This window comes from Orcinus orca, chromosome 18 (assembly GCF_937001465.1).
Source record: "Orcinus orca chromosome 18, mOrcOrc1.1, whole genome shotgun sequence".
Lineage (NCBI taxonomy): Eukaryota > Metazoa > Chordata > Mammalia > Artiodactyla > Delphinidae > Orcinus > Orcinus orca.
In genome coordinates this window covers 14,717,911-14,744,862 of record NC_064576.1, presented here as the reverse complement: position 1 = coordinate 14,744,862, position 26,952 = coordinate 14,717,911, and the positions used below count along the sequence as shown (strand labels likewise).

General features: G+C 40.0%; 1 protein-coding gene across 3 annotated transcripts in view; it reads right to left on the bottom strand.

Moving 5' to 3' along the window:
* Window positions 1-26,952, bottom strand: part of ABCC4 (ATP binding cassette subfamily C member 4) — a 214,174-nt gene that overhangs the window by 12,509 nt on the left and 174,713 nt on the right. For all 3 annotated transcript variants that reach the window (XM_004273657.4, XM_049701021.1, XM_033435140.2), the window contains 5 exons: window positions 26,001-26,156; window positions 10,083-10,172; window positions 8,034-8,206; window positions 7,493-7,598; window positions 1,047-1,181 (listed from right to left, as the gene is read on the bottom strand). In XM_004273657.4, coding sequence (XP_004273705.2) covers window positions 1,047-1,181; window positions 7,493-7,598; window positions 8,034-8,206; window positions 10,083-10,172; window positions 26,001-26,156 — 660 coding nt within the window. The remainder of the gene's footprint in view (window positions 1-1,046; window positions 1,182-7,492; window positions 7,599-8,033; window positions 8,207-10,082; window positions 10,173-26,000; window positions 26,157-26,952) is intronic.

The window sequence follows — 26,952 nt, the reverse complement described above, 5'->3', positions numbered from 1 at the left end:
AAGGAAAAATGCACCCATAATTTAACACCCGGAGGTAAAGTTTTGACGGAAAGCCTCATGACATACATCCCGAGGCCTCAGCCCACCCCAACCCACCCATCAAAAAGGGCAAGAAGAGCAGACCTTTCTTCTCGCCCTCTATCCTTCCATCAATCCCACTCCTATCTTATTCCAGAGAGAATTACAGCTGGCTGCATGACAGTGGCTAAGTCCCTTACCAGACCTCAGTTACCACATTTGTACTATGAGATACTACCACCTCACCTTTGTTAGACAGATACCACGTGACCTGAATGCTACTCATCAAGCACCTTTCTCACACCATGTACAGTGCTTAGGGCTTCCACACACCTCATCTGTGAAAACGCTTTGTAAACCTTCAAGCGCCATTCAGACTACAGTGTTGGGGTTACTGTGAATTCTTAATTTATCCTGATGACAATTTCATCTTCTAGAAAGAAGAGGAAGCATAGGGAGGCAACCAGACCTACTTCTAAACAACGAAGAATTAGGGAGAAAGTGACAGTATCACGTAGGAGTTTTCTTTACAGTTAGAAGCCAGAAGAGACCTACACCTTTCCCTGGTAGATCTTTCTAGACCCAATTCATAATATTCCACTCCAATTCTTCTTCTCAAACTCTCGAATCTCCTGCATGTTCCCTGACGGCATTTGCATCATAAATGTGCTAAGCGCCAATCGTAAGAACGTGAAGGGTCTGCAAAATGAGCGTTCTGTGCTCTGTGACATCTGACCCCGGAGGCCAAACACGTGGAAGCTCCAATCCGAAATCTCTCTCTCGTGCGCACGTGTGTGCACACGTGGGCGCACACACGTCCTGCATCCTGCCCCCACCAGTTCTGCAGATTCTCAGCAGACGTGTCCTCCCCCTGCAATGTACTCTTAAGGTGCAGTCACGAAGCTTTGTCTCTGGAGGCTTATAATTGAAAAGGGCACAGAGTGCTTGTTACCAGACCCCTGGTGCCAGATCCTGAGGAGTGAACCCTGGAGACGAACCTTAATTACAACTCCCTGCAGCGGGCTCACCTGTTTTGCTGTTTCAGTGACGGCAGCGGCCTCGGCCTTGCCCAGTTGTTGCACCATCTTGTAAAATAGGCCGTCTCTATTTTGTAGCAAAACATATGGCTCATCATATTCTTTCAGTCTCCCTGAATCCAAAACCTGTTAATCAGCAGAAAGAAGCCCATTAGCACACAATGTTTTGCAGTAACATATTATAACTCAGATAATATTTCCGAAAGGGGTAAGACAGCGAGAATAGAATCTATTTGGGTGGTAGGCCTGGCTGGTGTTTAAACGGTTTGATTACCCTGTTTTACCAGGCAGACAAAGGCCTAACCCGACCTTTTATTATTATAATGTTATAGGAAGAAAATGAAAGTTTTCGACTATGATCAGGGGCACTCAGCAGTACGTGGCATTTTATATTCTGCCCAGGGCATTTGCGGTTGTTATCATTAGTTAGTGCTTTTAGCTCTCAGACTCTTGAGCTTTGAGGGCTATTTATACAGATACACAGAGCTGGGAAATTTCTTGATTCAAGGAAATCAAACTCAATTTAGCAAAAAATTAGGGTGATGTCACAGAAACTGATGGAGGAGAGCAAATGAACTCCCGAGTTGGTTTCACAGAATCTGAGCAATTTTGGGGACACAAAGTAAATGCTTCCGGAATTTCCTTAGGGCCCTGGAATATTTCAGCTAAGTGGGGATAGAATCTTTTGCCAGAGAGGTTAAGGTGCTTCTTGAAGTTAGCTTTGGTAGTAGCTTATCCTCCTGAGAGAGAAAAGCTGGCAATAAGAGTGGCTACCTAAACAGCTTTAGCAGGATTGCTCTGCACAGAAGAAAATCTCCAGAAATCCAATTTTCTCTTTGGATAAGTCTAAAGAAGCAATTAAGAAACTGAGCTCCAAATTCCAGTGATCACGGCCTGCACAGCACACGGGGGCAGCCCAATCTGAATTACCAAGGATCTGAATCTGTTTCCACAAATTATCTTTCCTTGCTTCTTGTTCTTTCTTCAGCTGCCTTCCTTTCACCCATTTTATTGCTCATTAATATGTCCACTAATTGGAAACTGAAAGGAAGAGGAAAGGGCTCTTAACTCTGCCTTTCTACTTATTAGTGGCTTTGGTTAATGGTTTCAGAGGGAAAAAAAAGAATCCGAAATAATTGGCCCAAATGACATACCTAGGAAAACAGTTTTGATGTTAAGTGGTACTTAGTTCTTCATTTAGATCATATTTAGAGTAAATGTATCGTAAGAGAATACGATGAAACTCTAAGCAGGACACAGGTTGTTCTTCCACATCTAGGTATTAACAGTTAATTTGGTCCCAGGGTTTTCAATCGGAAACATTTATTAACTCTCATAAAGGCCATTTCCCTGTTAAACTTTTACTGCTAAGAATCACTGCTAACAGCAGGTCTCTCAAAAGAGTTTAAGAATAACTGAATCTGTTACATCCACGTAATTACTAAAATGTCGTATAATTTGGCATGCCAATTTAGATGCCCTGAATGTGTAATTTTACTTATGCGTAGCATTATAGAGCATAACCATTCCTCCTGATGGTGAAGAAGAAAAAAATGCAATTTTAAAACATAGGTCTCTCTCATGCCAAAGACAAAGTAAATAATTATATCAAATTACTTCACACAACAAAGGATTTTCCATTCTTCAAAAGCAACAACTTTTAAAAATCACCATTTCAGAGTTGGTGGAAATGAGTTCTCTGACTATAAAGACTTTATATATTTTTTAGGGGAAGTATTATTCATATTTTGTCCTTGTCCAACTTTCTAGTTTATTTACTAAAATTTGAATGAATAGGAAATCTTTTCATTTCCTTTCATATTGTCTAAAATACATGATTCCACTGAGATGAGTAGTTCTCAGGATTGACTAATATCTAAGAAAGGCAAAGGCAGAAAAACATTAACACTCTCAAAAAACAATAGGATCAACAATGTAAATGGCAGAAAGATCTATTTTGACCCTTATAAGCATAAGCAATGTAATAACTACGCATAAGGACAGTTTTCAAATTTTTTTTGTCGGGGGTGATAAATAGTTTCTGGTTTTCATTCATCTGGGAAAACATTACTAAAAAGAGGTCTGAGTTGAGGAAGAAAGGCAAAGAATATTAAACCGTAAGACTGTCTATGAACAGAAGAGGTGGAATCCAAGTTTCCTGGCCCCGGTGTTGGTTCTTCATCATCCATTTCCAAAGAATTCTCTAACTGCAGACAGTGAAAATGTTGAACACAGGCAACAATATTGTTCGAGCAATTGCAGATTTTCACATGCTTCCTTTGCTCACACTTCTGGGGAGAATCCACAGTGATATGAAGACTGGAGTGTGCAGGGACTGGAGGGAAAAGCTGTGCTATTGGCCGAAGAGAAAACAGGTCACAAGCAACCAGCTAATCCTAAAAACTACAGGAAGAAGCCTTTAATGTAGAGATAGTTGTTGAGTCTTAGGAGGAAGAGGATTTCTGATTTGTCTGTCTTGCTTCACTGTTTTGTGGCAACAGAGAAAGTAAGGAAGATTCCATTAGCTGTCATTATGACTCCATCATGTTGAATAAACTTAAACTTGAGAGAACATCTTTGCAAAATAGAATTTTTAGCCTGACACATTAATGGTGCTTAATGAACCCAAACTGGGTAAATCCATTTGGAGAGCCAACACATAAACACAGCTATTAATTAGGTCACAGTTGTTTCCCAACAAGCCTTTTGCTTAATTTACTTACAGTAAACAAAACCATATCCATCCGACTTTGTGCAGAAGTATTCACCAGTGCAACAAAATGTAATTATTACACCTTAAGCACTTGTAATTACGTGACTTTATGGTGATAACTCTGTTGGTTAGGCCCTCCATTAGCATCTGTCACTTCCCCAGCCGCTCCCCGAGGCTGGCCGCCCACCCTCTGGAACATCAGGATATGCAGCAGATTGACTTGTCTTTATGCCCTTAAAGCTTTAGGAACAGACAATCACTGGCTTTCTGAAAAGCAAACAGGAAGAGGCATCCCTCGCAGATTTTGGGGGTTCCGTTCCTGAACACCACAAAGATATGAATATCACAATAAATTGGTTCACATAATTTTCTGGTTTCCCAGCGCATACAGAAGTTATGTTTACACTACATGGTAGCCTATCAAGTGTACAATAGCATTATGACCGAGAAAACAATATACACACCTTCATTTAAAAATGCTTTATTGCTAAAAAACGCTAACCATCATCTGAGCCTTCAGCAAGGCGTAGTAGTTAACACCAGAGATCACTGATCACAGATCACCAAAACAAATGTAATGACAGTGAAAATAGTGAATGTGAAATAGTGCTGAGAATTACCAAAATGTGACACAGAGACATGGAGTGAGCACATGTGTTGGAAAAATGGCGCCGATAGACTTTCTTGCCTTAGGGTTGCCACAGACCATGTGCTTCACAGATGTTGTAAAAAATGCAACATCTGAGAAGCACAATTAAACAAGGTATGCCCATATTTCTAAATCAAGCAAGCAAAAAAAAAAATTGCCACAAAAATCAAAGGTGTGGGAAAGAACATCATTTATGAGATTTTTGCAAGAGTGAAAGCCAACTGGTAATCAGGAGTTCCAGAACAACATAAAAGGTTTACGCCTAGGGTGGATGGGACCACAGAGGACAAGTCCCCAGCTCTGAAGCTAGGGGATGCACGTCTCTTGGGTCCCCTGAGGTCTAAGGAGTCAGCAACCGCAACCAGCTTGGACCAAGATGTAAACAAGTGGCCATGTTTACATTTCCTGGTGGGACCTCCCTGCAACATCACCGACGACCCTGACCAGGGAGCCCTAAACTGAAGGTCTCCCAACACAGGAGTGCCAAGGGCAGCTCCACGGTGAAGGGCAAAGTCCACCACAGAAGACAATGTTGGTCATCAAGAAGGTGACAGGTTCCGATGAGAACCCTTGCACTTCCCTTCTCCCAATGGACTCCTTCTTCCCCATTCACTCAGATGATCAGGCCAGAAACCAGCATCGACTCCTCTCTCTTCCCTCGGATCCCACGTTCGATCCATCACACAGTTCACTTGGCTCCGTTTTTTCGTCTATCCCAAATCCAACCATCTCACCATTTCCACTGCTAGCACCTTAGTCTAAGCCACCAATATCAAAAGAGAGGGCAAAACTATAAGAGAGAGTGAAAACCGCATTTGGAGAACTGAAAGACCATCAGTGTGGTTTTAGCTCTAAAGGAAAGAGCGCAGTGAGACAAAACTAGAAAGGTGGGGAGGGGCCGAGCTGTAAACCACTTTGTAAAACCATGTTAAGGATTTGTTCAGAAAAACTGAGAGAAAAATTTGGGACTCTAGAAATTTACCAGAATATACTGGTACATAAAGCATTAAACAAATGGACATATTTTGATAACAGCAACAAAGCTGATTGGCTAAGGTGATACAGATGTTCACACCTGTGGATCAAGTGCTGATGGATAAGATTTAGGAGTGACCAGCTGACATGTCTGCAAATTCTGTCCCTTCTCACTGTTTCTTTAACCCATCTTATATTCCATGGTGACAGTATTTCTAATAATTAGACAATAAAAGAAACCAGCTACCATAAATGCTGTAATACCAAAAACCAAAACTTGATCTCCAGGTTACATTTAGGAGCAATGATTAAATTCAGTGGATCCCCCAACTGAACTGGATGGAGATCAAGCCACCATTCTGCTGCTGCCTCGAAATACTGACAAAGGGCTTGAAATAGGTAAACTACACAGCATCATTCATTTCTTGTGGAAGAAAGGTGCTTTGAGGGACAGTCTGGAAAATACAATGCTGAGACATGAGACCAACAAATCGAAAAGTAAAGAACAGAAATAAAAGGATACTTTTCCGGTTGGCATTCAAGAACACAAAATGAGGGACTAAGGCTGATCCATGCTAAACAATGTTCCTGGTTTCTAAGTGTCACTGTCCTGCAATCTTGGAATGTCACCTGGTCCCGCACAGAAGACTGCTGGTGGGGCCTGCTTTCTACTGTGATGTGCTAGTCCAGATGACCAGACACACTGCTTGGAGCCCAGAGCATCCCGCTCCCCAGAGCTCACTCCTGTGCACGTCCAGCTCGGGGGAGTGAGGCTAACGGCGCTGCTTCAGTGCTGACACTCTGCTATCTACTCAATGCCCCCACTGAGGATCCCATCTGACAATGTACGTGAAGTAGCGTGGGAGGTGACATTCCAGAGACTGCCCAAGAAGTCAAAAGGGACACCTCCATTATCACTGGACACGAGGGACTTTGGGCATTACTGATCGTATATTACTATCTTAGTACGGACCATCAAAATCACTAGTTAACTGCATCTGTTGCCTCTTAGGACTTGTGCAGGCTTTCTTTATCTATTTACTTCATCACTAATCAGCATCACTGGATATGGTGGTACCTTGTGACAACAAGGTGGTACCTTGTGACATCATCTGTAAGATGAGTAGAACCAGCTCATTGCCACAGGCTGGGGGTTAGCCTGCAAATAACTTGCATTCTTTTGGGCTTATTTGCAGTCAAAGGTTTTTCCTTTGAGGGATGATTATCTTATCATTTTCTAAAGCCACACCCTAAGATATATTGACACTCAACAAGCAAGAGAGGGAAAGGACAAAGAGAGAGAAAAGGAAAAGAGGGAGGAAGGAAGGAAATACAGCTAAATAAATAAACATTAAGTTACTAAGAAAGACAGAGCCAATCAAATCTGGAAGGAAGATACGAGACAAATATACAGAGACCAAAGCTTGGAGTCGGCTGTGTGTGCAGTGCCCAGACCTACTGTGAAAGAGACTTGCTAGTTAGGTCTGCAGATCTGCCCTAGATAGCTGCTTCCTAACATTACTTACGCAGTGTTCACTTTCATTTTCCCATGCCTCCAATTCCTATATAGTAAAATTTCCTAAATTAAATCCGTTCTGTTGAAATACTTTCTTTTTCTCACTAGGCCTTTCTTCTCATAGACTCCCCTCTGACAGGAAATCTTGTGAAAGTCCCAACAGCTGAGAAATTCTGCAACCTTACCCGACAACCTCTTGGCAGTCTAAATGAAAGGCTAATTTTTTGATTAAGGGAATCTAAAAATCTGAAAAAATTAACTGACAAAGGAAAAATGACTGTGTTCTAGAACACTGAAATATGAAGCTGTGTCTTGGATTTGGAGTATTTCTGTGGTTGGCCATCTTAATGAAAAATAACATTTCAAATAAACTTTTAATATGAAAATATGAAATTACTGGATATATTATTTAATAGCATATTCTGAAAGTGTAGGTAAGTACTTGAGTTACTGTCAGGAATGAGAGGAAAACTTGAGAGAAAATTAACTTATTGGAGGTTCCTATCACATTTTCTATGGAAGGATACATTGACAAAACTGAACATAAATGGGAATGACTGATATTCCACAGGTGAGGGTCTTACCATTATCCTGTCGCTGTCAATAATGGTGTTCAATCTGTGTGCAATGGTTAGCACAGTGCACTGGGCAAATTTCTCACGGATTTTTTTTTGTATTAACTCATCAGTTCTGGAAACAAAGAAGTTGAATTTAGTTCAGTAAAGACAGAAATAGCAGACTTAAGACTTTAAAAAAAAAAAAATCACATATTTTTATAATGTTTTAAAAAATCAATACTTTAAGACATAATATTGCTCTTCAAAAACTGAGTATAAAAAGTCTCCTTAGAAGATTTTTCATAAAACAATGTAAGATAGTCTTCCCTTGAAATTACTTGAAACTATCAGAAGCTGGATTTAGGAATCTAGCTCTCTTAGGATGCCTAGTAACATTAACACCACATAACAGGTTTTGGTTTCTTCCTTTGTTTTCTGCAATTAATGTTATCAAGAGATATCTGTGGGGAAAAGAGAACGCTTAGAACATTTCTCAGCGACATTAAATGTTTTCCATTTACCACATTTAAAATTCAGATTCCAAGTTTCATGGACCTCAACTCCATACCTTGGATCCACATTTGCTGTGGCTTCATCAATAATCAGTATACGATTTTTCCTGAGAATAGCCCTGGCTAGGCACACCAACTGTCTCTGTCCAACACTAAAGTTCGATCCTGATTCTGCTAATTCAGTATCCATTTTACCAGGAAGATCTTCGATGGCTTCTTTAAGTTGCACCTGTGGATACAGAAAGAAGAATGACATTTTCCTAAATGAACTACTAATGAAGGAGACAAGCCTTTTAGACATTAGAGCTCTGAAGTCCTCAGGACTTCTTAGGTATCTTACATGTACAGCCAGGTGATGGGAAGAGCCCCTTCCAAGTAGCGTTCACTGAGAAAGGTGGTAGAGTCAACTCAGGACAGAAAGAGCTCATTGTCCCCCATCACCGCCACATGACACCCACCAGAAACCCCACCTCGGGATTAGTTAAGGAAGTCTCTCAAAAAATAAAGCTATTTCTCCCAATGTGATCTAAACAGGATCTTTAGGGCTGAAAGGAGTCAGTACACTACAGGGAAAAAACATTTTTTTAAATTATTGTGGGAAGTATGGTTTTCTAGAGACATAATCTCATCGGCACTTTACCATGCTGGAAGGTCTAAAGGTTTTTTTAAAAAAAAAAAAAATTCAAACTATGACAAACTGTACCACAGTAAACCTTGAGCCTATTTGGGGGATGCTTCTTTCCCAAGTTTAACACCACACTGCTAGACCAGTCAAGGGTGTTTGCTTCAATTTCATTAATGTTTCATAGTGAATGAAAACTCATGAAAAACAGGACACAACATAAAGTTTTGTTTCCCCCCAGACTATGGGTATAGATGGTGTTTAAAGCAGTGGATTGTTATAAGATTAAACTGTACTACAAGATTTAAAAACAAAAACAAAAAACTTTTAACTGCCAAAGATAATCTGCCTTCAGAAACCAGAATTACTGGCAGGAAAAACTGTAGGGCCGAATCAGCTCGCTCAGAGTCCAAGCCCATCCACATAAACTGCAGATTTCACAGCTAACCTTGGAGAGGTGACACTAAGTGACAAAACGTACAAATTCAAAACAACAACAATGTGAGCAACTGGTCACTGGGATTTACACAAAAACAACAACAATAAAAACGCAATTTTTTAAAAAATAAACAAGCCACACTTCTCTGAAATGAAGAGATCAAGCAAATATTCAGTAACTGTTTATTAAGTGTTTACTTTCTAAACAAAAGACTGCGCTAGGTTGTATGAGGAATTAAAAACCCGTGGATGGTTTAGAAGTCTAGATATAGTTTCTGCCATCAGTAGCTGAGAATCAATTTTCAGAACTAGGGTACACGCACAGAATAATTAGTATTAAAATACACAAACCATCAGCACCCTATCATTCAAAATCCTTTTCATGCAAGAGTAAGGAAATTCAAAGAAGTGGTCCAAAGTGAAACACTACACAAATGAGAGAAAAGCCTCTAGAAATGAACGTATCCATATAAAAACTGAGCGAAAGGGCCAGGGTTCTGTCACCTGCATTCATGCTGCAGCATTAAAATGACATGATTGCCAATTAATAATCATTATCACATTCCAAATGTAGAGTTCACCTTTATACAATTTTTTTCCTAAAACTTCACAGCATGTTATTAGTATGATTTCAATTATCTTTCAGTTAATAATGAAAAATTATCATTGTATCCACTTAGTAGATGTTCCCTAAGACCAGAGGAATAAGATGAATGTTGCAGGGTAATTAGGATGATTAATTCACTAGGTCACTATTAGAATTAAAACCCATAATTTTAACTTCTAGTTTAGTGCTCTGCTAAGGACAAAATAATCTCTCTAGTTGCTTTGGGTTCTAGGGCAAAAGCTAAAAAGCATGACGCATTATGCTGTCGGTTTTCATCACCATCAGTACACATATTTTAACTGCACCACGTCATCAGTGTTCTCCTAGGAGGTAAACAAAGTCAGTTAAACCTATAAGCCCCCCTTAATTGCCTGCAATGCTATAGATGCCCATCCATATATATCGATGTTAACAAATTAATTACATTTTATAAATTACCTCTTCTAAGGCATTCCACAGTTCCTCATCCGTATGCTCATTAAAGGGATCCAGATTTTTCCTCATTGTTCCAGTGAATAAAACAGGTTCCTAAATGCCACAAAATAGTGAATGTTATTACTGTAAACTTATTTTCATTTTACACGAATGCTTACAGAAAATAATTAAAATACAAAAGAAAAATTCACTATAATCTTAGTAATAAGGTTGCAAATGCCTGTTTACAAAATTTTATCTCTATTAACTTTCCATTTTATAAAATGTGCTCCAAAATATCTTCCAGACCACTGAACACTAATAACAGAAGAAACTGTTGAGGTGTATCGCCTGAAGAAGAAACGGAAGAGAAAGAAAGGTTTGAGTTTTTTTAAAAAATGCCTTCCTGGTAATGGCTACTTAAACAGAAACAAACGAAAAGGAAAGAGGATATAATTATTTGAGGAAGGTTACATCAAGAGCTATATAAGTTAACTGCCAATCCTGGTAGGATACTGGAAAATGCCAAGAGCATGATTAGTTGAAGTTTGTGGCTCAAAGCAGAATTGCTAAATATTTGCACGTTTGAACTGGAATATTTTCTTCATTCCTAAAACAGCCTTCAGGGATAGGGAATCTCTCCACATGTGTGAATGGAACATCTCCATATGTGCAAAGGGAATGTCAGCTACTGGGGCCCGTGGCACCTCTGGTTCATGAGGATTTGGCCTCTGATTCGGCATCAGCTGATCCCCATGTTCTCTCACCAGTGCATCAGGATTACACGCTCACAGAACCTCACTATTAACTGCAAGGCCAGGAGGACCTGAAACCCATTGTGACCTGTGTCATAACGAAACTATTTTGATTTAAATAGCTCTTCCTATTCATCTGCTTCAGGAGGAACCACAAGGAAATTACTCTGCAAATATACGCCTCTTGCTGGGTTTCAAGAGAGAATCTTGTATGTAAACTCATGTAGGCCATTTAAGTTTTCTTCTGGAAGGCTCTAGTAAGCCAGGGCACAAGATTACTGGCAACAGAGAAGAGCCCAATGGTCTTGGGGTTGGACTATTCCTCCTCACTTCACAAAAGCCTGAGAAGAAAGAAGACATTTCTTTTCCCTAGCCAAGAAGAATGACACTCAAGAGAGCCTCCAGTCCGTTCTTTCCCTATTGTCTTAGTTTTAAGTCTGGTGAGAGAGAAATGCATGAAAACACAGGGTGTGCCACGGAAAAGATGCATGCCTAAGCAAAACCCAAAACTGAAGACATTATAAAGGCAGCTCTCTTTGCACAAAGTTGATCAAGTGGCTGATACACTCCAAAAGCACTGAAATCACTGGTCATACGATGTTTCAAAATGATTACTGAATTGAACTGAAAAACCCAAGACCCAAGTTCCTCATCAGGGGAATAACTATCATTCTACTTCAGAGTTTTATAAAAAAGTTTTTTATTCTTTGTAATTATCAACTCTAAGATTCTAATAAGCCAGGCGATTTTTCTTCTTTTATCTGTGACCATGAGGTTTACACTAACGATGTGGCCAGAAGAGGGGAGGCCGGTCCCCAGTATGCCACCCTCTCCCTTGACTCTTCTCCACATTCACCACTTAAGGCTCTAAACCATGGGCAGGATGCTACTCTGAGGCCCCAAATGAGGGACTCTTCAAGGACTGGTGTTTGAGGAGATAAAGGGGCTGAAAGAGGCCAGGTTTAGGAATTAATTGGATTGAGCCCAACTGGGAGAAGTGAGACAGGGTATCTGCTTGTAGTAACAACGGGACCATTTCTTTGGCCAACAGGGCTTGTACAACCTGAACATTTTTTCCTTCAGGTTCTTCTCATAGACCAAATTCACATGCGGTAAGAGGTCTAAGTTTTTGAGGAAGTGCCTACCTGGTTTTCTTAGTACACTCCAGAGTCATCACTTAAGCTAATCTATGAAATAAATTGCCCTCTTTTTAAAAGACAGACCTTTCTTCCTTCCTTGAACAATCAAAGGGCTCACGGTACTAGCACGTTTGTGAAGTGCGGTTTTGGTGGTTCAAGAGAGCAGTCACGGGGACCTCATTTAAAGTTTAATCACAGGCTTCTCTGGTGGTGCAGTGGTTAAGAATCTGCCTGCCAATGCAGGGGACATGGGTTTGATCCCTGGTCCGGGAAGATCCCACATGCCGCAGAGCAACTAAGCCCATGCGCCATGCGCCACGACTACTGAGCCTGCAACTTTAGAGCCCGCGAGCCACAACTACTGAAGCCCGAGCACCTAGAGCCCATGCTCCACAACAAGAGAAGCCATGCTCCACAAGCAATGAGAAGCCTGCGCACCACAACGAAGAGTAGCCCCCGCTCGCCGCAACTAGAGAAAGCCCGTGCACAGCAACCAAAACCCAACACAGCCAAAAATAAAATAAATTTAAAAATAAATAAAGTTCAATCACCTATTTCATAATCAGGGCCTCTCTCTATTGTCACTTCCCTCACCCTCTTCTCTTTAGGAAACTCTTTGAAGGGCATGAGTCTCTCCAAAGACTAGGGGACTACAACGGGATTCTGTGCAGAAGAGGAGTCCCTCATTTCTGAACCCCTGACCAACGCCTGAACTTGGATGACGCTAACCTTTAAACAGAGTCCTCAGACACTCTGTAGGCCTTAAGGGCCGAGGGGGTGCCCACTTCAGTCTGTACTGTCAGTCTAAAAGGATATATTTGGAAATTTCACTTCTTTATTTAGCAGCACTAGATGGAAGAAAATTGTTTTCTATACAAGAATATTTCTCTTTGTTAGGACATGCCCAATATATATTTCAAAATCCGTAAAATTTCAATCAAAACTTGTTGAATGAAAAGGATGATTTACTAAAACATTAACTGATTGAAGCTACACTTTTCTTTAAAGCCAGCAGGCGATTTGTGAACAAGGTCTGTTGTAATATGTCAGTGTGTTTTATGCATGGCGTTCATTTTGGTTTCTACTCATTCTTCTTTCATCCACTTGCCAAATGAGAAAACATTATATTATCTACAAAAGGTAATAAAATGCTCACTGTAGACACATACTGCAAGGGCAGATAAGGGTCAAATTAATGATCATTTCTGATAGATACTACTATTTAAAGTACCCACCTCGAAGCAATGAAGTTAATAAACTAATTGTATAAGTAAGTGTTGTAAAAATGTTTGCATGCAGAACACTTCAGTGTAGAGATTTATGGCAGGATATACAAACTTCATGTAAATATACACTAAATTTATTAGCCTAAGAATATTTTTTTCTGAAGGGACACAACTAAACCTCACTTAATAAGAGGTGGCACAGTACACTCAAAAACACATGCTCTTGTTTAACGTAGTATTTTAAATGAAGCATTAGTTTCAAACCTGTTTTTCATCAAGGTTTAAAGTTGATACTTTTTACATGTAACCCTTTGTGCCATATTCAGTAGTAATTTTTTCCTTGTTACTAACATAACACGAGTTCATATTAGGCGTGTAACCCCAAATTGGCCACTCTGAATCAGAGTATTTAATATAGTAAATTGATAATCCCTCGACACATCTGTAAGACTGAAAACTGCAGTCTTACCGGACCTTTTGTATACGCTGCTGGAAGACAAGCCTCTCATTAGCTTACAAAGAAATCCTACTCACTAACCTTCAGAGGGTTAAAATGCCCTGGGACCAAGACAAAAACTGTACAAGTGGTTACAAACATGGGAGGATAAAGCACAATCCTTCCCCTAATCATTTCAGTCCCAAACCAGGAAACTGTCCTCTACTAAAGTATATGTAGAGTAGCTACTGCTAAATACATATACGTAAAACTGAATGTATGCTTTGCTGTACACCTGAAACTAATGCAACACTGTAAATCAACCATACTTTGATTTAAAAGAAAAAAAAAAAAAAAAAAAAGAAGTAGCTACTGCTGCTGTTTCCTCCAGTCCTAAAGCTATGTTCTCATTTCTCATCTGAGGACTCTTCTTAAGGGGAAGCTCATCTCCCTGTTTCCAGGATAAGAGAATCACCTGAAGTCACTTTACATTTTGGTTCCTTTTTTTTTTTCCCCCCCTAAATCCTGTAGCCTCTGAATGAACTGATCATCATCCACATTCAGGAGAAAAGGACATTGTTCTCCAACAAAGGAAAGAGAATTTAAGTCCTGTAAAGTCCTCTTTCAGGGGCTCCAGGGAGCAGTTCCAAGGGATTTAATGAAGACTTCAGTGTCAGAGACAAAGGGCCGACTGCATTAGGCTAGAATCCAGTTGTATTTCTTTACTAGTAACAGCATAGCCACCTCTTCTCTCTTTCAGTTTTGTTCTCAACAAGAAAAAAAGGGAAAGAAAACCAGGTAATCAGCAAGAAGTCTGAGAGACAGCTCTGGTTCACGATCTTCAACCTACTGAAGAAAGCTCAGGGAACAGAAATACCAAAAGAGCAGACTGGACTGTATTAAAAAATACCTAGCGGCTGATTTGATTGAGAAAAGAAAACTTTTAAATATAAAACATGAATCTGTTTAATCACGATAACGATGATGGCTGCTGATCTGTGCCAACCCTTGGGCTGCGATCATAAATACTGCATTTGCATGGAAGCCCTCTTCAACTGAAAACATTTTCTTTGTGCCAAGAGGACAAGGGCCTCTAGGTGTAGAGATCATTCAAAGAGGTTTTGAAGTCCGTTTTTCCCGATCCTTTCAGAGAAGCAATCTGCTCCCCGAATATAATCTCATCTTGTCCTCTCTAACAAACCTAACTACTTCATATCACGAGCACAAATGCCATGTACATTTCCGCTACCTGTTCTGTTTAAGGAAATTATTTCGGAAGTGCTTTCATTTTTTGCTTATTCCTGAAACTGCGCACACGGATTGAGGAGTGCCTTATTAACAATATAGTATTTGTTTTTGAAAGTTCCATCCAGGAGGCAAGGATTGATTGTCTATGTCACCACTCCCCTGCCTCTGATTCCTATGCAGGTCTTGGTACTATCACATCTCCTCCAATTCTAACCTGTTCACAGTGAGGTCAACAGTAATGGGGATGAGCCTGGGAGAGAGAGATCATCCCAGAAGCCCGCTGCCGCGCCCAGGATCACAGAGAGCAGGGAGCCAGGGGAGAGGATGTGGGCCTGGCCCGCCACAGCGGAACAACTCAAAGAAGCAGGACTGGGCTCCCTGGGCTCCCTGAATCTGCAGAATCTGCTGGCAGTTTCTAACATTCCCTAAATTACGGTGTTCAGACATAAGCAACACTTCTTCCTATGCATTTTAGGAGAAGAGGGATGCAAGCTTTTTGCAGTTAAGGTTTTGAGTATCGTCTCCTGACACATATTACCCCATGACATATAAATGAATAAATGTGTTTCTAAATTGATACTGTCCAAAAGCGGGACATAGCACAAGGAGAAGTATCTTTCAGCTCTATTCTGCACTTGTTAACTTTTGTGATGGTTTTGGGAATCCTTTTCAGTGGGGTGGTAGTAAAAAAAAATGGGTAAAATCTCAAACGAAAACATCATTCAGCACAACAAACATATATTGAAATATACATATATATATTTGCAGTCAGACAGTTCTGATTCTACAGCTTTTTAGCGATTAGACTCAGGGTAAGTTATTAATCTTCCCAAGACTCAGTTCCCTTACTGTAAAATGGGGATAACGCTGCAGGGCTCCTGTGAGAATCTGGAACGACAGTGAAGCGCCTGGCGTAGTGCTAACAATGACCAGGAGCCCAGCCCAACAGGGGGACAGTGAGGGGTGGTGTTTGTCAAACTGCAGGCGCATCCAATGGATCAGGAAGTCCATTGTGTGCCTTGTGACCATCATTGTATCATTCATATTAACTAGAATAGAAGGGATATAATAGAAAATATTAGAGTGCAGAGCACAAGAGAAATAATACTTTTTGAAATTTTTATTCCCCTCTGTGTGTGTGTGTGTGTGTGTGTGTGTGTACATCAAATCATGATACGAAGCAGCTCTACTGTGACTGCAGTCAACAGCATGTTGAAGTCGCCAGCAGAGTGGTTAGCTGCTCAGGGTCTGGAGTTGAGAAACTCCCTAAAATAAATTTGAATACAGACCCTGCCGCTTACTTGATAAGTGGCTTAAGCTCAGTGCCTCAGTTTTTAAATCTGTCAGATGAGGATAACTAGAAAATTGTGAGGACTAAGTGGGAGATGGTAGAGAAAGAGGCTAAAACGTGTTAAGGATTCCACAAATGTTAGGAATTCTTATGAAAACGTGTGCAACTTGTCAAGGCCTGCAACAAGCACTAGAGCAGCAGAAGTGAGAGACACAGGCCCTGTCCTCAAGGAGAGGAAGAAAACAGTCGAGAACGTGGGGAGGACTGAGAAAAAATGCCGGAGGTCTTGGTGGAGGACTGGAAAGTATGAGTGGGGTACAGGGTGGTAGTCAGGAAAGAACCTGGTGGGAGGGAAGCCAGAAATCAAAAGAAACAAGAAAGTAATATTCTTTCCTCTTATTCCTTGGAGAAAACACATTACGTAGGTTTTTCGCGGCTGTGCTTTTCCCCTAAAACTGCTACTGTGTTGATTTTTTTCCTTTTGCTTCACTCTTTAAATGTATATAAATAACGTGGTTTATGTTATAAGCAGTAAATAAATGTAACGAAAATCACCAAGGACCGCAAAAACATAAACAGAAATTAAAGAACAAAAACATTAAACAGAAAAGAACAAAGCCTTTCCATAATGTGTTACGTCTTATAGAAATAATACCTAAAAGGCCAGTGCCACAGTCCTTAAGAATATTTATAGTTACCATTGACTGAGCGTTCCCAAAACCCAGGTATGGGCCACAAATACTTTCTCATCCAGTCACATCTTCACAACAAATCCATGTGACATTAATTCCTAGACCTAGTTTAAGGGTGAGGACACTGAAACTCGGAAGCCGAGTGACTACATCAAGTCCCCACATTCGTATGAGGCAAAGCAGGAATAAAAATGTGGGTCACGTTGACACTCAGTCTACACTCTTAAACATTCTGTCCCTGGCTGCCTCCGGAATGATTTCCTGGGACCCATTACACAAACACTCTCTTTAATCAACTAGCATTGCACCTCAGAGACAAAGGGATATAAAGTGGGAAAAAAAAAGGGTTCTGTGTTTACAATGGTTGGTGATGTTTACCTACATGGACACAAAGCTTAGCACTGTTTTGTAAGCACACTCTCTGGAGTGTATACATAGAGCATACTCAGAAAAGTAGGGTGGAAACCGATGGAACAGAACCAAAACCTGGTGATGTCAAGGTATGTTTATAGTCTTTGCTCAGATGTGCTTCCAAAACATTACCGGCAGAGCCAAGAATCATCTAATGTTATTTCTTTACTTACAGAGTTCTTTTATGTACACAAGCATACAACTTTTCTTATTAAGAAGCATTAGAAGTAATGCAGGGCACGTTTCACATTCCTTTCATCCAAGAACATAAAAGCACTTTACAGACATGCTCATTATTTCTGCAAACTAATCGAATTTGGCCCATTTCAGAGATGGGTACAATCAAAATTTAAAAGTTGGGAATCTAAAATCATTTATTTTCTACATTTATCACTAAGCCGCCAATCTAACAGCCAGAGGGAATCTTCAAATGCAGGGATTCTACATGCTGAAAATTTCTTTCCATTTTTTCTAAAAGGGAAACCGTTATATACATAATAAATGATATATAATAAAACATATATATCATTATATACATAATTTTTTCTACTTGCAGTAAAATACATATAAAATTTACCACTTTAACCATTTTTCAGTGTACAGTTCAGTGATATTAAATACCTTCACATTGTTGAAGCCATCGCCACCATCCAGCTACAGAACTCCTTTCATCTTGCAAACCTGAAACTCTGTACCCATTAAACCACAACTCCTCCAATAAAGATGTTAAAAAATAGAATAACAAACAAAAAACCCACAACTCCCCACTCCCCCCACTCTCCTGTCCTGGCAGCTCCTGGCAACCACCATTCTACCTCTTGTCCCCATGAACTGACCACTGTATGTACTTCATGTAAGTAGTATTTGTCCTTTGTGACCAGCTCATTTCACTGAGCATAATGTCATCAAGGTGCAACCATGCTGTAGCATGTGTCAGAATCTGCTTTCTTTTTAAGGCCAAATAACGTTCCGTTGTATATATACCACATTTGTTTATCCATCCATCTGTCAATGGACCATGGGGTGCTTCCACCTCTTTGCTAATGTGAATAATCCTGGTATGAACATGCATGTACAGGTATCTGTGTAACATTCCCTTCTCAATTCTTTTGGGTTTATACCGTAAATTAGAATTGTTGGATCATATAATAATTCTATGTTTAACTTTTTTCAGGAACCTGCACAGTGTTTTCCAGTCACTGTATCATTCTGCATTCTACCAGCCGTGCACAAGGATTCCCATTTTTCCACATCCTCACCAACACTTATTTTTTTGTTTTTAATTTTCCTTAGACAGCAGCCATCATAAAGGGTGTGAGATGGCATGTCATTGTGATCTAACAGGATTGTCTTCATTTCAAAAGTACTTAGAGTAATTCCAGGTATTTTGGAGGCCAGCGGTAGGTAGCAACACCTGAACTCAGTCGTAAGACACGAGTCCACATTCTACTTCCTTTGGGTGCCGTGTTCTATATGCTTCCTACTAACCAGGCATTTCAGAGCTCATTATACCCACATTCCAGGAAGTACATTTGCCTGGCTCTTTAATCGTGTCTCTTCTCTGTGGTTCTCACCTCAAGAAGGTATATGTTTTAGTCAGCTTCCCTTGGTGGCCTGATGATTGTAGAGTATTAAAAAAAACAAAAAACCCAGCCTTGAACCAAGATGGCGGAGTAGAAGGACGTGTTCTCCCTCCCTCTTCCGAGAACACTAGAATCACAACTAGCTGCTGGAGAATCATCGACAGGAAGACACTGGAACTCACCAAAAAAGTACCCCACATCCAAAGACAAAGGAGAAGCCACAATGAGAAAGTAGGAAGGGCACAATCACAGGAAAATCAAATCCCATAACTGCTGGGTGGGTGATTCACAGACTGGAGATCACTTATACCCCAGAAATCCACCCACTGGAGTGAAGGTTCTGAGCCCCACGTCGGGCTTCCCAACCTGGGGGTCTGGCAACAGGAGGAGGAATTCCTAGAGAATCAGACTTTGAAGCCTAGTGGGGTTTGACTGCAGGACTTTGACAGGACTGGGGGAAACAGAGACTCCACACTGGGATGGCACACGCAAAGTAGTGTGTGCATCGGGACCCAGGGGAAGGAGAAGTGACCCCCTAGGAGACTGAACCAGACCTACCTGCTAGTGTTGGAGGGTCTCCTGCAGAGGCGGGGGGTGGCTGTGGCTCACCGTGGGGACAAGGACACTGGCAGCAGAATTTCTGGGAAGTACTCCTTGGCATGAGCCCTCCCAGAGTCTGTCATTAGCCCCACCAAAGAGCCCAGGTAGGCTCCAGTGCTGGGTTGCCTCAGGCCAAACAACCAACAGGGAGGGCACCCAGCCCCACCCATCAGCAGTCAAACGGATTAAAGATTTACTGAGCTCTGCCCACCCGAGCAACCGTCAGCTCTACCCACCACCAGTCCCTCCCATCAGGAAACTTCCACAAGCCTCTTAGATAGCCTCATCCACCACAGGGCAGACAGCAAAAGCAAGAAGAACTACCATCCTGCAGCCTGTGGAACAAAAACCACATTCACAGAAATACAGACAATATAAAAAGGCAGAGGGCTATGTACCAGATGAAGGAACAAGATAAAACCCCAGAAAACCAACTAAATGAAGTGGAGATAGGCAACCTTCCAGAAAAAGAATTCAGAATAATGATAGTGAAGATGATCCAGGACCTCGGAAAAAGAATGCAGGCAAAGATCGAGAAGATGCAAGAAATGTTTAACAAAGACTTAGAAGAACTAAAGAACAAACAAACAGAGATGAACAATACAATAACTGAAATGAAAACTACACTAGAAGGAATCAATAGCAGAATAACTGAGGCAGAAGAACGGATAAGCGACTTGGAAGATAGAACGGTGGAACTCACTGCTGTGGAAGAGACTAAAGAAAAAAGAATGAAAAGAAATGAAGACAGCCTAAGAGACCTCTGGGAAAACATTAAACGCAACAACATTCACATTATAGGGGTCCCAGAAGGAGAAGAGAGAGAGAAAGGACCTGAGAAAATATTTGAAGAGATTATAGTCGAAAACTTCCCTAACATGGGCAAGGAAATAGCCACTCAAGTCCAGGAAGCACAGAGAGTCCCATACAGGATAAACCCAAGGAGAAACACACTGAGACACACAGTAACCAAATTGGCAAAGTTAAAGACAAAGAAAAATTATTGAAAGCAGCAAGGGAAAAACGACAAATAACACACAAGGGAACTCCCATAAGGTTAACAGCTGATTTCTCAGCAGAAACTCTACAAGCCAGAAGGGAGTGGCATGATATACTTTAAGTGATGACAGGGAAGAACCTACAACCAAGATTACTCTACCCGGCAAGGATCCCATTCAGATTTGATGGAGAAATCAAAAGCTTTACAGACAAGCAACAGCTAATAGAATTAAGCACCACAAAACCAGCTCTACAGCAAATGCTAAAGGAACTTCTCTAAGTGGGAAACACAAGAGAAGAAACGGCCCTACAAAAACAAACCCAAAACAATTAAGAAAATGGTCATAGGAACATACATATTGATAATTACCTTAAACGAGAAGGGATTAAATTCTCCAACCAAAAGACACAGGTTTGCTGAATGGATACAAAAACAAGACCCATATATATGCTGTCTACAAGAGACCCACTTCAAACTTAGGGACACATACAGACTGAAAGTGAGGGGATGGAAAAAGATATTCCATGCAAATGGAAATCAAAAGAAAGCTGCAGGAGCAATACTCATATCAGATAGAATAGACTTTAAAATAAAGAATGTTACAAGAGACAAGGAAGGACACTACATTATGATCAAGAGATCAATCCAAGAGGAAGATAAAACAATTATAAATATATATGCACCCAACATAGGAGCACCTCAATATATAAGGCAACTGCTAACAGCTATAAAAGAGGAAATCGACAGTAACACAATAATAGCGGGGGACTTTAACACCTCACTTACACCAATGGACAGATCATCCAAAATGAAAATAAATAAGGAAACAGAAGCTTTAAATGACACAATAGACCAGATAGATTTAATTGATATTTATAGGACATTCCATCCCAACACAGCAGGTTACACTTTCTTCTCAAGTGTGAACAGAACATTCTCTAGGATAGATCACATCTTGGGTCACAAATCAAGCCTCAGTAAATTTAAGAAAATTGAAATCATATCAAGCATCTTTTTCTGACCACAACGCTATGAGATTAGAAATGAATTACAAGGGAAAAAACACAAACACGTGGAGGCTAAACAATACGTTACTAAATAACCAAGATATCACTGAAGAAATCAAAGAGGAAATTAAAAAATATCTAGAGACAAATGACAATGAAAACACGACAATCCAAAACCTATGGGATGCTGCAAAAGCAGTTCTAAGAGGGAAGTTTATAGCGATACAAGCCCACCTCAAGAAACAAGAAAAATCTCAAACAATCTAAACTTACACCTAAAGGAACTAGAGTAAGAAGAAAAAACAAAACCCAAAGTTACCAGAAGGAAAGAATTCATAAAGATCAGAGCAGAAATAAATGCAACAGAAAAAAAGAAAACAAGAGCAAAGATCAATAAAACTAAAAGCTGGTTCTTTGAGAAGATAAACAAAACTGATAAACCACTACCCAGACGCATTAAGAAAAAGAGGGAGAGGACTCAAATCAATAAAATTAGAAATGAAAAAAGAGAAGTAACAACAGACACCGCAGAAATACAAAGCATCCTAAGAGACTACCACAAGCAACTGTATGCCAATAAAATGGACAATCTGGAAGAAATGGACAAATTCTTAGAAAGGTATAACCTTCCAAGACTGCACCAGGAAGAAACAGAAAATATGAACAGACCAATCACAAGTAATGAAATTGAAACTGTGATTAAAAATCTTCCAACAAACAAAAGTCCAGGACCAGATGGCTTCCCAGGTGAATTCTATCAACCATTTAGAGAAGAGCTAACACCCATCCTTCTCCAACTCTTCCAAAAAATTGCAGAGGAAGGAACATTCCCAAACTGATTCTATGGGGCCACCATCACCCTGATACCAAAACCAGACAAAGATATTACAAAAAAAGAAAATTACAGACCAATATCACTGATCAATATAGATGCAAAAATCCTCAACAAAATACTAGCAAACAGAATCCAACAACACATTAAAAGGATCATACACCATGATCAAGTGGGATTTATCCCAGGGATGCAAGGATTCTTCAATATACACAAATCAATCAATGTGATACACCATATTAACAAATTGAAGAATGAAAACCATATGATTATCTCAATAGATGCAGAAAAAGCTTTTGACAAAATTCAACACCCATTTATGTTAAAAACTCTCCAGAAAGTGGGCATAGAGGGAACCTACCTCAACATAATAAAGGCCATCTATGACAAACCCACAGCAAACATCATTCTCAATGGTGAAAAACTGAAAGCATTTCCTCTAAGAAGACAAGGATGTCCACTCTCGCCACTATTATTCAACGTAGTCTTGGAAGTCCTGCCACAGCAATCAGAGAAGAAAAAGAAAGAAAAGGAATACAAATCGCGGGCTTCCCTGGTGGCGCAGTTGTTGAGAGTCCGCCTGCCGATGCAGGGGACACGGGTTTGTGCCCCGGTCCGGGAAGATCCCACATGCCGCGGAGCAGCTGGGCCCGTGAGCCGTGGCTGCTGAGCCTGCGCGTCCGGAGCCTGTGCTCTGCAACGGGAGAGGCCACAACAGTGAGAGGCCCGCATACCACCAAAAAAAAAGAATACAAATTGGAAAAGAAGAAGTAAAACGGTCACTGTTTGCAGATAACATGATAGTATACACAGAGAATCCTAAAGATGCCACCAGAAAACTACTAGATGTAATCAATGAATTTGGTAAAGTTGTAGGATATAAAATTAATGCACAGAAATCTCTTGCATCCCTATACACTAATAATGAAAAATCGAATGCCATTATTCAGTGGCATTTACCACTGCCACAGAAAGAATAAAATACCTAGGAATAAACCTACCTAGGGAGACAAAAGACCTGCATGCAGAAAACTGTAAGACACTGATGAAAGAAATTAAAGATGATACCAACAGATGGAGAGATATAACATGTTCTTGGATTGGAAGAATCAATATTGTGAAAATGACTATACTACCCAAAGCAATCTACAGATTCAGTGCAATCCCTGTCAAATTACAATGGCATTTTTTACAGAACTAGAACAAAAAATGTTAAAATTTGTATGGATACACAAAAGACCCTAGTTAGCCAAAGCAGTCTTGAGGGAAACAAATGGAGCTGGAGGAATCAGACTCCCTCACTTCGGACTATACTACAAAGCTACAGTAATCAAGACAATATGGTATTGGCACAAAAACAGAAACATATATCAATGGAACAAGACAGAAAGCCCAAAGATAAATGCACGCACCTACGGTCAACTAATCTATGACAAAGGAGGCAAGGTTATACAATGGAGAAAACACAGTCTCTTCAATAAGTGGTGCAGGGAAAACTGGACAGCTACATGCAAAAGAATGAAATTAGAACACTCCCTAACACCATACAGAAAAATAAACTCAAAATGGATTTGAGACCTAAAAAGACCAGACACTATAAAACTCTTAGAGGAAAACATAGGAAGAACACTCTTTGACATAAATCACAGCAAGATCTTTTTTGATCCACCTCCTAGAGTAAAGGAAATAAAAACAAAAATAAACACATGGGACCTAATGAAACTTCAAAACTTTTGCACAGCAAAGGAAATCATAAACAAGACGAAATGACAACCCTCAGAATGGGAGAAAATATTTGCAAATGAATCAACAGACAAAGGATTAATTTCCAAAATATATAAACAGCTCATGCAGCTCAATATTAGAAAAACAACCCAATCCAAAAATGGGCAGAAGACTTAAATAGACATTTCTCCAAAGAAGACATACAGATGGCCAAGAAGCACATGAAAACCTGCTCAACATCACTAATTATTAGAGAAATGCAAATTAAAACTACAATGTGGTAACACCTCACACCAGTTAGAATGGGCATCATCGGAAAATCTACAAACAACAAATGCTGGAGAGGGTTTGGAGAAAAGGGAACCCTGTTGCACTGTTGTGTAAATTGAAACAGCCACTATGGAGAACAGTATGGAGGTTCCTTAAAAAACTAAACATAGAATTACCATATGACTCAGCAATCCCACTACTGGGCATATACCCAGAGAAAACCATAATCCAAAATGACACATGCAGTCCAATGTTCATTGCAGCACTATTTACAATAGCCAGGACATGGAAGCAACCTAAATGCCCATCGATGGACGAATGGATAAAGAAGATGTGGTACATATATACAATGGAATATTACTCAGCCATAAAAAGGAACGAAACTGGGTTGTTTGTGGAGATGTGGATGGATCTAGAGACTGTCATACAGAGTGAAGTAAGTCAGAAAGAGAAAAACAAGTATCGTATATTAACGCATATATGTGGAACCTAGAAAATGGTACAGATGAACCGTTTTGCAAGGCAGAAATTGAGACACCGATGTAGAGAACAAACATGTAAAGAACAAACCAAGGGGGGAAAGCGGCAGGGGGTGGGCGTGGTGGTGGGATGAATTGGGCGACTGGGATTCCCGTATATACACTGATGTGTATCAAACTGATGACTAATAAGAACCTGCTGTATAAAAAAAATAAATAAAATTCAAAAATTGAAGGAAAAGACAAACAAAAAAAAACCCAAAGTAAAAAAAAAAAAAAAAAAAAAAAAAAAAACTCAGCAAGTTTATCAAAGCAGAAAGCAGGATAGAAGATGAAGGCACAGGGCCTATGTTGCCCTTGGGTGTATATCTGGAGGATAGTAATTGCTCAATAAAAGTTCTCTGGATTATTTTGTGTGGATGAAACATAAGGAATGACAGGAGCTTCTATTGTGCAAATAATCAAACACTCCCTGAAAACCATACTTATTTAAGAAGTCAAAAAAAAAGAAAACAGAATCAGAGCCCAATTCAACGCTCCACCATCACAGAAACCACGTATGGGGTCTACAGGAAGCACTCCACACACACTGACCTATTTAGTCCTCACAACAGTTCGATGAGTTGTTCCTGTTAGCTGCCTCAAAAGAGAGAGAAAACCGAGGTGCACAGAGATGGAATTCCATGTCCCGTGTTCTTCCTCACTATTCCTTACTGCCTGCCTAATTAAAATCACTTTCTTATGGCTGAATTATAAAAGTCTCTCTAAAGCATATATACATGCTGTAATTCTCAAAGCCCCACAGTTTCCCAGAAAGTACTCCAGGGAGATAATCACCTTTGAAAAGGTAGCTTATTTCCTATAGCATGATTCCATCATTAAGACACTTAAAATTCATGTTTCCCTACACAAACCTCTCACATGCTAAACAAACCACTTATTTTTCTTCAGAATTATGTGGCTATCGGTGGATAAAACTGTGGTACCTGAGAAAGTCTGAATCCAGAAATCTATCTGGGTAAGTTATTAAATCACAGGCACTCAAAAACAAACAAACAAACAAACAAACAAACCAAACCAGGTATCTGATGAAAGTATCTGTTGAAAATCCCTGAAGTAAAAAATATGCTCTGTTGGGGGAAAAAGGATCAACCCTTTCAACCAATTTTAAAAAAACAATCAAATTGAAAGACATTAAACTTAGGTGCCATATTAAAAGAATATGTGTCAATGCTCTGAAGTGCATACCTGAGGTATGATTGACATTTTCTTCCTTAAATCGTGAAGTCCAATTTCGGTTGTCAAGATCTTATCAATCCAAATTTTACCTTCAGGTTCTGACAGTCTAAAAAGGGCAGCGACGAGGGAACTTTTTCCAGCTCCTGTTCTTCCCACAATGCCAACCTGTAAAGAGATACAGGAGGGATTAAGAATTCACAATATGCAAAAAAAAAAAAAAAAAGAAAAAAAAAAAGAATTCACAATATGCAACAAACCTAGGAAAACCCTTGGTTGTTGAAGATGAATTTTAAAAGTTCTGTACAGAGTGTAGTCTGTAAGTTTCTCAACTGTGGCACTGTTGAAATTTTGGGAAAGATAATTCTTCGTTGGGGAATGGGGGATGTCCTGTGTATTCTAGGATATTTAGCAGTATCCCTGGATTCTGCCCACTAGATACCAGGAGCACCCCCGAGATTGCGGCAACCAAAAATGTCAGACACTGACAAATGTCCCCGGTTAAGACCCCCTGGTCAAGGAAGAATTAAAAATAACAGAATCAGTCTACTGCCAGTGAAACAACAGCAGTTTCCCATGTGTTCAATTAGCAGTCAGCTTTTAAATGAGTTGTATTCCTAGTGTCTGGCTATTCTGAACATTGAGAATTATGTGAGTAATTTTACAGAGATGTCAACAAGTCAAGTAAGAAGGATTATACACAAACAAGAATTCAGGATCCCAGATTCTATCATTTAAGAGGAAGTACTCTTTGGCAGACAAACAAAATCACTTCCTGATAAGAAATACCTTAATAATGCTCTATCTTGAAAGGAAACACCTTAAAATTGTAAAATGCAGGTCTCAGTGTCTTAACAGGCAGTACCCAGTAGGCAAAGTACACATAATGAGATCAACAACAACACAAATAACATTTGCTATTTATATGGGACCTTTCATCTGAGCACTTCAAAAGGCATTTTAC